The sequence below is a fragment of the Colobus angolensis genome, unplaced genomic scaffold (genome assembly GCF_000951035.1).
Source record: "Colobus angolensis palliatus isolate OR3802 unplaced genomic scaffold, Cang.pa_1.0 Scaffold8, whole genome shotgun sequence".
NCBI lineage: Eukaryota > Metazoa > Chordata > Mammalia > Primates > Cercopithecidae > Colobus > Colobus angolensis.
Genome location: NW_012121820.1, coordinates 7,094,421 through 7,109,168, shown reverse-complemented (window position 1 = coordinate 7,109,168; position 14,748 = coordinate 7,094,421). Strand labels below are relative to the sequence as shown.

Genomic DNA, 14,748 nt, shown 5'->3' with positions numbered 1-14,748 from the left:
GAAGAAAGATATTTAGAGATGACTTACCCTTTGCTAAACTTAAGAGATCAATGTAGAAAGATTCTTAGTCGAAGCCTAATTCTTCACGGATTCATGCTGTATGGAATATCTTGGAAATACAAATATGTAAATGTTGAAGAAATGGAGATGTGATCAGAAACGCACTTTTTAAAATTGCACTGACTTGAGTCTTTGGCCAGGCGTGGTGACTCACACCTGTAATCCCAGCACTTTGGGAGGCCAAGGCAAGTGGATCCTGAGGTCAGGAGTTTGAGACCAGCCTGGCCAACATAGTGAAACCCCATCTCTACTAAACATACAAAAAAAAAAAAATAACAATTAGCAGGGCGTGGTGGTGCACACCTGTAATCCCAGCTACTTGGGAGGCTGAGGCAGGAGAATCACTTGAACCCAGGAAGCAGAAGTTGCAGTGAGCTGAGATCATGCCATTGCACTCCAGCCTGGGCAACAGGGTGAGACTCCGAATTTAAAAAAAAAAAAAAAAAGAATTGTTAAATGTGTTCAACTAAATTTGAAATTGGACAAGGCATTTCCTGTGGTAAGCAGTGATAAGCTAAGAGGCAGCTAGCAGGCTGCAGTGAACATTCATTTTGCTGTTTGTCCATAATTTACTTTCACTGAATTAAATAGAGGCAGCTATCTAAAGATGCCAACTTTTGTAGGTTAGATGATACAACCCTAATTTAAGCATAAGTAAGGAAAACAAAAGCCATCTCTTCTGAATGAATTAGAAGTTTTGGAGAACTTTGCTTGTAGACAGGGAAAAGCAAAAAGCTGATCATGAATCTGAACTAAAGGGCAAAGAGTTAGGAGGGGTGACATGAGAAATCCAAAGGTCTTGGGTCTGTGGATAAGATGGTTTCTGCTGCCTTGTCTAAATGGCCAGGCACGGTGGCTCACACCTGTAATCCCAGCACTTGGGGAGGCCGAGATGGGTGGATCACTTGAGGTCAGGAGTTTGAGCCCAGCCTGGCCAACATGGTGAAACCGTCTGTACTAAAAACACAAAAATTAGCATGGCATGGTGGCATGAGCCTATAATCCCAGCTACTAGGGAGGCTGAGGCATGAGAATCACTTGAACCCAGGAGGCAGAGGTTGCAGTGAGCCGAATCATGCCACTGCACTCCAGCTTGGGTGACAGAGTGAGACTCCGTCTCCAAAACAAACAAACAAAAATAAATAAATAAATAAATAAATGGATATAACTGAGACACCCAGCTTCCCTGAATAGTTTGTACCACTCTTACGTTTCTGAAGAATCAAGAAGAAATGGAAAAATTGCAACAATTCTAGGCCTTAGATTCAGAATATGGAGAACCTATTACTGGGAATATTATGTTATTTGAAATTGATTTCTTGTTGTATGTCTTAAAAGCTAAGCTTTCTAGTACATGCAAACACTAGCATGTAATATTGAATACATTTGAGCCCTGTATCAGAAGTTGAATTACACTTTCCCGAATTTGTTCTCATACATGCTGGTGGCAACTTGCCTATGTTTAGCCAAGTGGGATGGGCATAGGTAGGATTGGCTTCAATCCATAGACACTATTCAGTTTCTTCATGCTCTCATCTTTCTTTGCTTTCTTAGATATGACAAGAGCTGCTGCAGAGCTCAAGTGTTGTATAATCCCCAGGCGTGCCTCCTTTTCATCTACCTCATTATTTGTGTGTTGAGGCATCAGTGTGTTTGTCTCTAAGGAAAGGTGTATGTATACATAGCTCACTTCTTACAAATAACAGACACATTAGTTTTATAGATCTCAAGTTATATATAAGCCAAAAATGCAACTGAAATAATTTAGCTAAGTACAAAGAAAATATTATTATGACTATCATAAACATGGGAATGGCTATTGGGATAAAGACAAATTATGCACAGGACCTGTCATCTCTAATTTTGGTGCTTAAAACCTTCGGTGAAAACAAAACAAAATAAAACAAAAAACCTTGGATTAAAGTTAAACAGGAACCATTTCATATGTTTCAAATATATAAAGACTTTTCAACACGGCTCCTATCTGGGTCAAACTGCTAACTAAAGTCTATAGTGAGAAGAGAAAAGATTTCTAGGACACACCAGAACAACTTGTTCTGAAAAGCCTCATAGCCCAAATTTGCCATCACCAAACTCAAAAATTTAATCTTCTATTGACATCTAACACTTTGTATCTCTGCCGTATTTCTTAGGAACTATCACTAATTCCTAACCGTAATGTCTCCAGTTGTGTAAAAAAGATAAAAGAATAGCCATCATGTAAACGTTAGGTTAAAAGAATAGCCATCATGTAAACTCAGGCCATTCATAACATTCTCATTGGAAAGTTTTGCGGAAAGTTTTATATTTTCATTGGGGTTTTAATATTAAAATCACATGACAGTTCTATTGTTTAAGCAAAAATAACAGATGGGAGAGAGAAGTTAAATACTTCAATTTAGGCTTAAAATGTCATCTGTACACTAATGTAAATGATGCACCTTTTGCATTTAATAATTCCTTATATTGTTTTCATTCTCACATATTTGAGGAGATACAAATCTAAAAGAACGTTTGTGGATTGAATATCCCTCCCCAAAGATATATTGAGGTTTTAATGCCGGTGCTCATGAATGTGACCCTATTTAAAAATAGCATCATTTTGAAGATGTAATCAAGATCAAATACTAGATTAGGGTGGTCCTAAGTTCAATCACTGTCTTCATAAGAGGGGACACAAGATAATGGCTGTTGAATGAATGCTTTAACTCTTTTAAAGATTAAATTATCTCTGAAGATAACTTCCATAGAATGCAAAATTGGAGTCAGCACAGAATATGATCCATGTATCTCATATAAACAATGTTAGGTATCTGCATCAAATCATTGGCTATCTCTTATCCCCCACCTTTTGACCCAAAACATATCTAGTCTGGACAACTTATAAATTATCATGGCCTACAAGAGTATTCCCTCCATTGTCAGGGAACCAGTACAAGGATTCTGCCACTAAGTCTGTAGCATTCTGGGACTAATAACTATAGGATTGGCGTGTTTCCACTGGCAGAAGGAAACCCTCTGGGAGTTGGATTCAGGCCCAGACTCATCTATCTCCCGACCTTCGTAAGTCTCCACTCTGATTGTGGGCCACTGTAGTGTTTGGGAATGGCAAGAATTCATATAATCAAGGCCAATATCCAAATCCCCATAGAAGTCTGGGTATGTCCTCCCTGATGCATGGCCATGGTGGTAAGTGACCACAGATACCCCTGGGAAGGCCTGGAGGAAGAGCTGCACGATGCTTCTATGGCTACATTGCAGGAACCTTCTTAAAAGGTCTTCCTGTAGCCACTTTGGGTCTAGGAATTGGCTCAAGTCTCAAAGTTGAGTAAGGTGCTATGAATTCCCAATATAATCCCTTAAGTCATATTTCTGCCCAGGAGACTCAGAAATTGTTCACCTATATGTCAAGCTGCTCCTTCAAAGGAGGCCCATGTAATTTCAATATAGGGTCTCCATGATGCACTAGCTGTACTGCCAGGCCAAAACCTGATTACCACTCTTTCCTAAGGCATGTTAAAACAGTGTCTGCTTTGTCTCCAAAGGTGAGGTGCTGCTGCATGGCCTCTTCCACTCCCCAGAATCTCATTTTCATTTTGAGGATCTCTTTCCTGGGGCCATTTCTGGTACCAGTTACAGAATCAGTCCCATTAAGAAATAGCTCATTTGAAAGGAGTGAAAGAAAATTGAATGAAGAGACTCTCTACAGAAGTGTGGGAAGGGTTGTGGGAAACCAACAAGGGATTCACCATCCCTAGCCCTGAAGGGAAAGCAAGAGTGTGGTGCCTTTGAAATGTGTCACTTTGGCTTAGCTGAATTCTATCTATGTTCCCTAGAACTGTATGTTTCCAGTGAGGGTGGGTCACAGAGGACATTTTGGTGTGAGATCTGGAGGGTGGTGGCAGAGGAGAAATCATTTTGTCTTTAGGCTTAGAAAGGCTTCTGCCCTCAACACGTTTCTTACCTGCTGGTTCTTGGTGGTGTGGCTCAGTAGACAAGCCTGTGGCTGCTCTCCTTTCCCCAGGATCTCCTCCAGCTCTTCTAGCTCCTGGGCTATGTGTGTGCTTAGCAACACCACAAATGGCACCAACCTCTGTAGGACACCCACATCGTTTAGGAAGAAGACAGTAAAAACTGCCACAGCTTTGTCTGGGGGTTCCAGCTTGTCTTTGTTCTCTCTCTTAGTGTTCACTTTCCCTACTTGCTTGGCCTGCAGAATTAAAGTGCCAGCATCAGCCATGAAGACAGTCACATAACAGGCTTCCCATAATAGCCTGGAGTCAAATCTTGATAACAATTTTGTCACCTATAGAACATACATATGGCTCTGCTGCTCTGATTGAACTCTAAGTGATGCAGGAAGGACATGACTTTTGGGATCTGGGAATAGCTCTAGCTGCAGAAGAAGAGAGCCACAAATAAGGTCTCAACCAGACACCTGATGGCAAGAGACCTCAGTTGATGCAGTTCATAGAGGTCTGCCCCAAGCAAGAGGAGTGGGGCAGACAGTGGTTCTGGAGGGACAGAGTATTCAGGAGCATCAGGCTTCTGAAGAATAACACTTGGTCTAGACATGATGGAACAATGTGTTTTAGGATATGCAAAGAAAGTTAGCTGGGGATTTCTAACCAGTCATACTGATCTTCAAATATACATAAAGCCCATAGGCAAACTATGAACATATAATAATTCAGAGACTGATATGTCCATCTTAAAGACTAAGCTCTCATTTTAAATTAGATTCCAGGTGAACAAGGAGAGAAGACGGAAGAAGAGATTATCAACTAATTTCATTATTGACTGACAGTAAGAAACTAATATACTATCTTCCCTTATTCCCTGCAAATAACAGGGATATTAAGGCACTATATAAAGATATCAGTATATTAGTAACTGACAGAACAAAAATACAAATGTTCCACCACACTGTAGTGAAATACAAATGGGAAGATAAAATAATCTGGCAAAACAAACTAAATGTGTCATATCAGTGATACCGATTTATAACTCTCCCATTCTCTCATATAATTTTATCCCCCATTTCATTGAAAAATAGAAACAATTTTAAAATAAATTCACAACTTTTACCACATCAACCCATATGTGTGAGCCGGCATGGCATGACCATTGCCTATTCTCTTAAAAAGGTTATCCTTCCCCCTTACACACAGATTCCGACCTATCTCACCTATGCAGAACATTACTCCAACATCTCCCCCTCTCTATGGAAGATTTCTCATAAGTGTATAAACATGCATTTATCTCTATCTATAGAAAGAAGCCTCCTTTGACTGCACTTTACTCTCGAGCTACAATGCTATTTCTCTTGCCTTTAGTATGACTCCTTGAAAAGGCTGTTTGTACTAACTCTTTTCAGCGTATCTCCTCTCACCTTTCTTGAAACCACTCCATGCTTATGGTGGTTGCCTGTGGTAGCTAGCCTGTGACATGGCTCCAGAGGTCTCTACCTCCTGGTACTCATGCTCCTGTGTGATCCCCTTCAGCACTGTATCAAGGTTGGTCTGTGTGACTAATTAAATACAGTGAAAGTGATAGTTTTCCAAAGCTAGGTTATAAGGGAAACTGGCTTTGGATCACTCACTCTGAGGAATGAATGCCGGCTGCCACGTTGTGAGAAACTCAAGAAACCCTAGGGAGAGGTCGATGTGATGAAGAACTGAGATCTCCTGCTAACAACTATGGGAGACAGCCATGGTGGAAGTGGATCCTTCAGTCCTGTCAAGTCTTTACACGACTGCATCCCTGGTCAACTTCTTGACAGCAACCTCAAAGGCCTTGAGCCTGAACCACCTAGCCAAGTTACTCTAAAATTCCTAAACCACAAAAACAATGAGATAGTAAATGTTTATTGTTTTAAGTTGCTAATTTTGGGGATAATTTGTTACACAACAATAAATAGTACATTAACCTGTTATGGGTTGAATTGTCTCCCCAAAATGTGTGTTGAAGTCCTACCCCTGAGTACCTCAGAATGTGACCTTATTTGGAAAGAGGATTGTTGCAGATGTAATTATTTAAGATGCAGTCATACTGGAGTAGGGCAGGCCCTTAATCCAATGACTAGTATCCTTATACAAAGGGGAAATTTGGACACAAATAGGCACACTTAGAATGCCATGTGAAGTTATGCTGCCACAAGCTACAGAATTATCAGAAGCCAGGGGGAGAGGCCTGGAACAGATCCTTCAGAAAAGAGTATAGCCCTGCCAACACCACCCCAACCTGACTTCTGGCCTCCAGAACTATGAGATAGATCTGTTGTTCTAGAACATCCAGTCTGAGGTACTGTGTTAGGGCAGCCCTAGGAGATGAATACACCCTCTATATCATGTCTTTGTTCTTTGGCTACTTTTAAGATATTATTTATTAAACTAGTTTTGATTTATGTCTTGAAATTTGGTATCTGGTTGTGCTCTTCATTTTTATCCTGCTTGGGGTTCATTAAACTTCTTGGACTTGTGAATTTACATTTTTCATAAGATTTGAAAAGACTGTTCCAACATTAAGGGATAAATTTAGATAAATTTGGCACAAAAATTAGGTATTTTTGTTTTTCTTTACTCCATTAGTGTCAAAGTGAAAGGTAACATAATTCCTTTCACAATAGCAACCAAATCTCTGAAGTGACTATGAATACATTTCACAAGACCAAGATCAGTATAGGCACACACACATTTAAACATATGTATATACTTATATATATTAACACATGTATATGTGTGTACACATACATTTATTTGTCCTGAAGGACATAAAAACTGAATAAATTGATAAATCATGTTCATATTGGGTTCTCTGAAGGGCCCCAAATAAATAGCACAATTTCCACCGCCATTTAAACAATAAAAAATTAAGTAGCAAACAGGGGGCAGGATGAAACTTTTATTACTGATCAAATTGAGTTGGAGGATGCAACTTATTGTGACCATTCAGCTAATGGGCCAATTAGCTGAATGACAGAATTAGACCAATTTACCAATCATAGGCAATACCTGTGACAAGAAATTGTGCTTGCAGGACAGCTCACAATGAACAGACAGTTCAGCTGAGCAAACCCAGTTACCCATCACTGTCTTACCAATTAGATAAGCCCACTTCATCTTCCCTGGGGCAGAATGCATAATGTGGCAGAGAGGCTAGGAATGGGTATAGGGAAAACCCCACTCATGGAAATCAGGACTTAAAAGGTAAACATTTCCCAATAACCCCATAAAAGTGGCAATCCTACCTCATCACATACATCCATACAATGTAATCCTAATCAGCATCCCAGAGGCCTTTTGTTCTCAGAATTTGATCAGTGACTTCTAAAGAATACCTCTAATGAACATGTTGATTAGGAAATCCAAGAGATTTTTGAAAACATACTAATTGACATAATCAAACCACTGGTAGATGGGGTTGGGTGGATATTAGAGAATACTAAAACCAGAGAAATAAACACTTTTTGGATTCAACCATCATCCAAATTCTCTTTGTTGTTCAAAAATGCTTATTTTTCCATGTTTTTCCTACTGCAATTGCCGTTTTCTTGACTTGGCTGAAAGCTTCAGGATCACAAACTAGTCATCCTGTGCCTACATTCCACTAGAAAGGTCTTAGGAAGGGCTTTCATTGGCTCAGCTTTACCAAAGGCTCACCTGGGGTATAATTACCATGGGTGCATAGAGTACCATGGTTAGTGCTCCTGAGTTGTCATCTTTGCAGATAAAGGTATATAGTCTGCTACTAGAAGACTATGGAGTTAGCAGACAACAAAAAATCTGCCCAATCTGAAAATATACCATAAATTGAGAAACTGCAAATTACTCAACTATCAAACAATGGTATGGATTTGAAATGAAGGTCAGATCCTCACACCTCATAACATACACTATCAAGTAACACTGTAGGGAGGAACCAAGTAACAATTTAACTTAAATAATGTTTGTTTCATTATTTTAAAAGGGAGGCACATTTGGCATAACCTTTGAATTGCTGTTGAATATTTTCATAGTTCACAATGAATAATACAATTATTAAACAAAGTATTTCTTTCCTACATGATTTCTCTGATGTTATAGTGAGGGTGGACTTATGGCAGAAAATTTTTCTATACTCATTATAAGATTTTACTTCTCTATACATACTCACAGTTTCGCATTGTGTAACTTATTTGATTTGTTGCTTTGTTGGAATTTATTACTTTGCTGGAATTTATTCCTTGTGGGATTTCTGATGTAAAAGGAAGTTTGATTTGTGGCGAAATGTTTTCTCACATTTGTTACATTCATAAGGTTTCTCTCCTGTGTGTATTTTCTGATGTTCAGTGAGAGTCCACAGGCGACGGTAGGTTTTCCCACATTGATTACATTCATATGGTTTCTCTCCTGTGTGAATTCTTCTATGGACTCTGAAGGCTGACTTATGGCAGAAGGATTTCCCACATTCATTACATTCATATGGTTTCTCTCCAGTGTGAGTTCGCTGATGTTCAACAAAGGAGAACTTCTGACAGAAGGTTTTCCCACATTCATTACACTCATAGGGTCTCTCTCCTGTGTGTGTTCTCTGATGGTGAGTGAGGGCTGACTTCCTGCAGTAGGTTCTCCCACATTCATTGCATTCATATGGTCTCTCCCATATAGTTCTCTGATGTACAATGAGGTGTGAGTTTTTGCTGATGGCATGCCCATGTTCACGACATTCATAAAGATTCTCCTTTGTGTTCATTCTCTTACACTGACTGCAGTTTGACTTCATGATGGATATTCTACCACATTTATTAAACACGCCATGTTTCTCTCCTGTGTGTGTTCTCTGATGTATAGTGAGCGTTGACTTATGGCAGAAAAATTTCCCACATTCATTACATTCATAAGACTTCTTTCCTCTATGAGTTATCTGATGTGCAATGAGGGCTGATTTCGTACATAAAAATTTTCCACATTGACTGCATTCATAGGGCTTCTCTCCTGTATGACTTCTTCGATGCACATTGAGAGCAGATTGACAAAAAAAGGTTTTCTCACATTCACTACATTCATAGGGTTTTTCCCCTGTGTGAATTCTCTGATGTGCAGTAAGGGCCGACTGACAGAAGAAGGTTTTCCCACATTCCTTACATTCATTTGGCTTCTCTCCTCTGTGAGTTCTTTGATGTACAACAAGATACGATTTCTTACTGAAGGCATTTCCACATTCCTTGCATCCATAAGGCTTCTCCCCTGTGTGTGACCTGAAATGTTCAGCCAGGGCTGACTTCCGAAAAAAGGTCTTTCCACATTCATTACACTCATAACATTTCTCCCCTCCATGAATTTTCTGGTGTACAATGAGGGCAGATTTGTCAATGAAGGTTTTCCTGCATTCACTGCATTCATAGGGTCTCTCTCCAGTATGAATTCTTTGGTGTCGAGTGAGGCTTGTCTTCACACGAAAAGTCTTCCTACAATCATTACAAACATACGGTTTCTCCCCTGTATGAATTCTCTGATGTACAATGAGGGTAGATCTCTTAGAAAAGGTTTTCCTACATTCATTACATTCATTTGGTTTCCTTTCAGTCTGTCTCCCTTTCTGTGTAATGAGAATTGCCTTCTTGAAGAAGGTTTTCCCACATTTACTATAGTCAAAAGGTTGTTTCAAAATCTTAATGTTCTGGTGAAGAATAAGACTTTCATTTTGATTGCTGGCTTTCCTCACTGGATTGTATCTGTAATTTTTCATTCCCGAATGACTTTTTTCATGCTTAATATGGAGTAGCGGCTTCCCAAATCCACTGTATTCATCAGGAATCTTTCTGTTTTCTTTGCTTTTCTTTGCAACAATTACTTCTGAATTAGTTTTCAAACTGTTTCCTCCTGGATTACATTTATAGGGCATTTTTCTTGAGGGAACACTATTCATGCCCAGATTAAGTGTTTTCCCAAATACATTCTCTCTTTCTGTAATCAGTGTTTCGTTGCTGAAGAATACAGTTTGTGTCAAATGTTTATCCTGGATTTCTTTGTTCTTCTCTAAGGCATCATCAACTTCTAGAAAAAGGAACACAATTAACAGTAATTGGTGAGTCTTTATGTATTTGCTATGCAATGAGAATTCCTTAGAAATGCACTGTTTTGGGGGTTAGACTTCAGGCCCAGCCTTCAAGATTAAACAAATTTCAAGTGCAAATATCTCTTACTTAGTTGATTTGAAGAAAAACAAAAACAAAAAATACTAAAAAGCAAATCCATCCATACCAGCCACTATTTAACAGGGGTAAAGGAAGAGGAAACTAGCAAAGAATACAAGTACCTTTGACACTTTACAAATACCACTAAACATCGAGTGGAAAAAGTAAACAGTCACAAGGAATAGTACACAAAGTATGGTGGAAGTGTGGCTGATGGACTGTTGAATAACACAGACAAGAATCAAACAAGCACTTAGAGAAAGAGAGTCATACAGTGAGACGAGGTAAAATAGATGTCAGAAAGATGGTCAGTTATTATCAAAACACACAAGAAGGAAGGGGTGAATGTTAAATTTTTGCAGTGACATGGAACTCTCGAATTTGTACAATGCAAAGGGAAGTAAGATTGTGGGCTGAGCAGAGCTGGGACTAGAGGAAGGCAAGCAGGATACCCAGGGCACCTGCACAATCCTGAGAGTTGAGTGTCTTCCTAAATTTTGCATGCCAGGCACCTTGTTTGCCTCACCCTACTCCGGATCCTGGTGAAGCTTAGAATGGAGAGGGAAACCGTGTTACTTCTGTTAAGTGATGTAGAGAAAAACTGAAGACAATTAAAAAGATTATGACAGATCTCTGAATGTCTGAAATATAAACCAAGCCTATGACAATGGTGGGTGGGGCAAGGTAGGCAACAGAGAATGCTACAGAAATAAAGTTTAAGGTGTGATAAAAGAGGAACTTGAATTCTGGGGATAGGTAACTTAGTGGCAAAAATCTTTATAAATTTCAGTTATTTATTTGGGGAGAATGTTTCAGATGTCCATAGCATGACAGTTAATCAACCTCAATCACTTCTAAAGGTCTGGGGCCAACAAAAAGAAATTCATGAAAAACATTACCATGCCAACTATTACCAGTGACCACCGTGGAACTCTCATTTCCATTGGTTCCACCTGCTCAGTTATCATTTACTTACCTGGGTAGTTCTGATTTGAGAATTCCTCCACTATCCATGGTTCTTCTCCTTGCTCCAATTTGAAAATCACATCTGGTTTGCTAACATGATACCCTGTTAATGGGAAATTATAGAACTTGGACCAAGATCTTTGGACATCAGGGACTCTGAAGAATGCAGAAAGTACAGCTTCAGAAGCTGTGCAATGAAGATGCCCAGCAATAGCTCAGTAAAGCTAGAACATTTTAGTGAAGGGTAGGGGAAGGGCAGTGAATATATACACAAACTTTACCTTCTGAAAGAGTTTAATAATCTTGCTCCCCTGATGCTCAAAGCTAAATAATTAAATTCTAGAAATCAACATGTTTTTGTAACACAGAAGAAATGTATGCTCTTGGGAGTTGTACAAGGAAACCGTCCTTACCCACAGAGACCAAGTTGCTGTAGTTCTCCAGCATCACATCCCTGTACAGGAGCCTCTGAGCAGGGTCCAGTTGCTGCCATTCCTCCTGGGTGAAGTTCACAGTCAGGTCCTGGAATGAAACTGATCTCTGAAAGAAAATGTTTAATCTGGGGTGACCAAAATTGAGTGATATCAAATGTATGGTAACATAAACTATAAGCAGACCACTGCCATGGCTAATGGAAAACTATAAAGAGATATAATTGTGGGAGGGCAGAAAGTTAAAAATACATCACTGTGTTCATTTTTAAAATGAATTTTAAAACTGTACTGAGCTTATACCATGTCCTGGAGCTATACCAATAGCCTGGATTACTAATCACATAAAATACTAATCTTGCTCTCAAGAAGCATATATTCTGACAGGGTGACAAAAATAGAAATGTACATCTTTAAAGAGCAATGCTGGACATACACAAAAGATGAAGGGTGATCACAAAAGAAGAAAGCTTGCTCCATTTTTGTTACCCCTTCTTTGAGGGCATAATAATTTTAATCTTGAAATATAAACAGTACGCTTTATAGGACTGTAGCCATTAAGAAAATACACAGACACAAAACACACATGGGGAGTTTGAGAACTACAATCTCTCCACAGGAAAGGCTAGTGAGGAGTGGGACAGAGGCCAGAGAATAGAGGAACTCTTTTTTCTAATTAGTAGTCTTGAAATTCAGATAGTACAACACATCAGCAAAACATTCTTGCATATATGCTAATGTACATTTACTTAAGAATTGTAGTAAATTTCCAAGTTAGTTCCAGCTATACATTAATATCAATAAAGCTTAATTTTTTTTTCATTCTTTTGGCTGAAATACTAACAAGAATAGAAGTCCAGTGAATTGCTGGGGTGTTCCCTATCCTCCACTTTGGAGACCACTGTTGTAAATAATGGAAATCCATAAAGAGGTATTTGTAAGCAAGGACTGGAGATTTGTGACCAAATGTGTACTTTGAAACAATGCTCTAGAACACAGGGGTTGGCAAACTACAGTCCATGGGCAAAATCTAGGCCACTGGGAGCCAAATGTGGTCATGATCATTTGTTACACACAGTCGGTGACGGCTTTCATGTCACAACAGCTGTGCTGAGGAAATCTGACAGAGACCACAGGGCCAGCAAAGCCAAAAATTTTGACCTTGTACTCTAAAGAAAACATTTGCTGTCCCCTACTCTAGAAAAATGGAAACTGGCTTAAAGGTCAAATTAGAGGGGAAGAAAACTAAGACACCACTAAAGGACATGAGCACAGGTAGTTCCTGGGAAATGGGAAGGAGAAAATCAGTCCTACATAATGGGAGGCAAGGAGAGTTGACCACTACTTGATGTGCAGATGTAATGTGCAGATTATTTCACATGATCGGCTGGGCAGATGCTAGTAGTGTATGTGGAGAGTAGGAAAACAAAACAGAAAAGAGAATTGAGCATAGGAAACGAAGGCACTGATATTTACCATGCTGTGCTTGAAGTATCTATTGAGTAAAGAAGTAGAGATGTCTAGCTGGTAGTTGGATACATCGTCCTGGAGCTCAGAGGAGAGATACCACAGTGATCAGAAGCAATATTTGAAAGCATAAATAACGAGGAAGGTCTCCATGAACTGATATGAAGTGAAAAAAGCAAAGTATTAAAGAATACCTATAATATTCTACCTTTTATGTAAGAAAGGAGATGTAAGAAAACACACATGGCCAGGTGTGGTGGCTCACACCTATAATCCCAGCACTCTTGAGAGGTTGAGGTAGGCAGATCACTGGAGCTCAGAAGTTCAAGATCAGTCTGGGCAACATGGCAAAACCCCATCTCTACAAAAAATAAAAAAAAAATTAGCCGGGCATCGTGGCATGTGCTACTCGGGTGGCTGAGGCATGAGGATCACTTGAGTCTGGGAGGCAGAGGTTGCAATGAGCTGAGATCGTGCCACTGAACTCCATCAACTTGGGTTGACAGTGCAAGACCTCATCTCAAAAAAACAAAAAAACCCCACCACATATAACCACTACGTGTGCAAAAAAAATTATGGAAAGGATACACCAGAAACTCATGAAACTGGTTACATTCAGGGGAGAGGTGGAGACAGATGGAAAGAATGGATGGATGGGAACAGAGTAGAAGAGATGAGAAGGAGTGACACTTCTCTAAAACATCTTTCTATATGGTTTTGATTCTTAGAGAAATGGTAGGCCAGGTGTGGTGCCTCACGCCTGTAATCACAGCACTTTGGGAGGCTGAGGTGGGAGGATCGCTTGAACTCAGGAGTTCAAGACCAGCTCAGGCCACATAGTGAGACCTCATGTCTCAATTTTTTTTTTTTTTTTTTTTTGCCAGGAGTGGTGGCGCATGCCTGTAGTCCCAGCTACTTGGGAGGCTAAGACAGGAGGATTGCTTGAGCTGAGGAGATCAAGGCTTTAGTGAGCTATGACTGCACCACTGCACTCCAGCTTGGGTGACAGAGCAAAACCCAGTTTCAAAAATTAGGCAAGTTAAATAAGTTTAAGTATGTAAAAAGGAAAGAAAGAAAAGAAAGAGGAAAGGAAAGGGAGAAATTAAAGGAGGGAGGAAAGAAAAGGAAAAGAAAACAAAGGAAAAGGAAAACAAGGGAAAGGGAAGGGGAAGGGGAAAGGAAAGAAAGGCTAGGATGAACCCTGCAAAATAACTAGCCAGCAAAGTGTCAAGGTTGTAAGTGACAAAGAAGGACCATTGTGGGTTGCAAGAGGCTAAGGAGACAGGACATTTAATGCAACTTGGGTTCCTAGGTTGGATCCTTGAACTGAAAAAGGATATTCATGGAAAATAATTAGCAGAATTTAAATAAGATAGATAATAGTACTGTATTCATGTGAATTTCCCAGTTCTGATCACTATAATATAGTTTTGAAAGATTAGGGGAAGCGAGGTGAAGGAAACACAGGTATTTTGTGTATGATTTTTCTCATTCTTCATATTTAAAAATAAAGCAGTAAAAAATAGGCATGCTGCCTCCACCTCCGCAGACACCTGGGCTTCGGCCTGCTGTATGTTTCACCTCACCCACATGACCATCCTAGGTCACCCCAGTCTTTCTTTTCTTTGATCTGCTATACATCTTTCT

The 14,748-nt window shown here is 39.6% G+C and overlaps 1 protein-coding gene across 4 annotated transcripts in view; it reads right to left on the bottom strand.

The window, feature by feature from the left end:
- Positions 1 to 6,618: 6,618 nt before the first annotated feature.
- The window catches only part of ZNF334 (zinc finger protein 334), a 14,613-nt gene continuing 6,483 nt past the window's right edge, over positions 6,619 to 14,748 (bottom strand). For 2 of the 4 annotated variants that reach the window (XM_011928864.1, XM_011928863.1), the window contains exons 3-5: positions 11,617 to 11,743; positions 11,214 to 11,306; positions 6,619 to 10,097 (exon numbers count right to left, since the gene is read on the bottom strand). In XM_011928864.1, coding sequence (XP_011784254.1) covers positions 8,278 to 10,097; positions 11,214 to 11,306; positions 11,617 to 11,650 — 1,947 coding nt within the window. In that variant the 5' untranslated portion in view covers positions 11,651 to 11,743 and the 3' untranslated portion in view covers positions 6,619 to 8,277. Of the gene's footprint in view, positions 10,098 to 11,213; positions 11,360 to 11,616; positions 11,744 to 13,309; positions 13,814 to 14,748 lie in introns of those variants that run through there. The other 2 variants (XM_011928862.1, XM_011928866.1) reach the window with 2 other exon arrangements.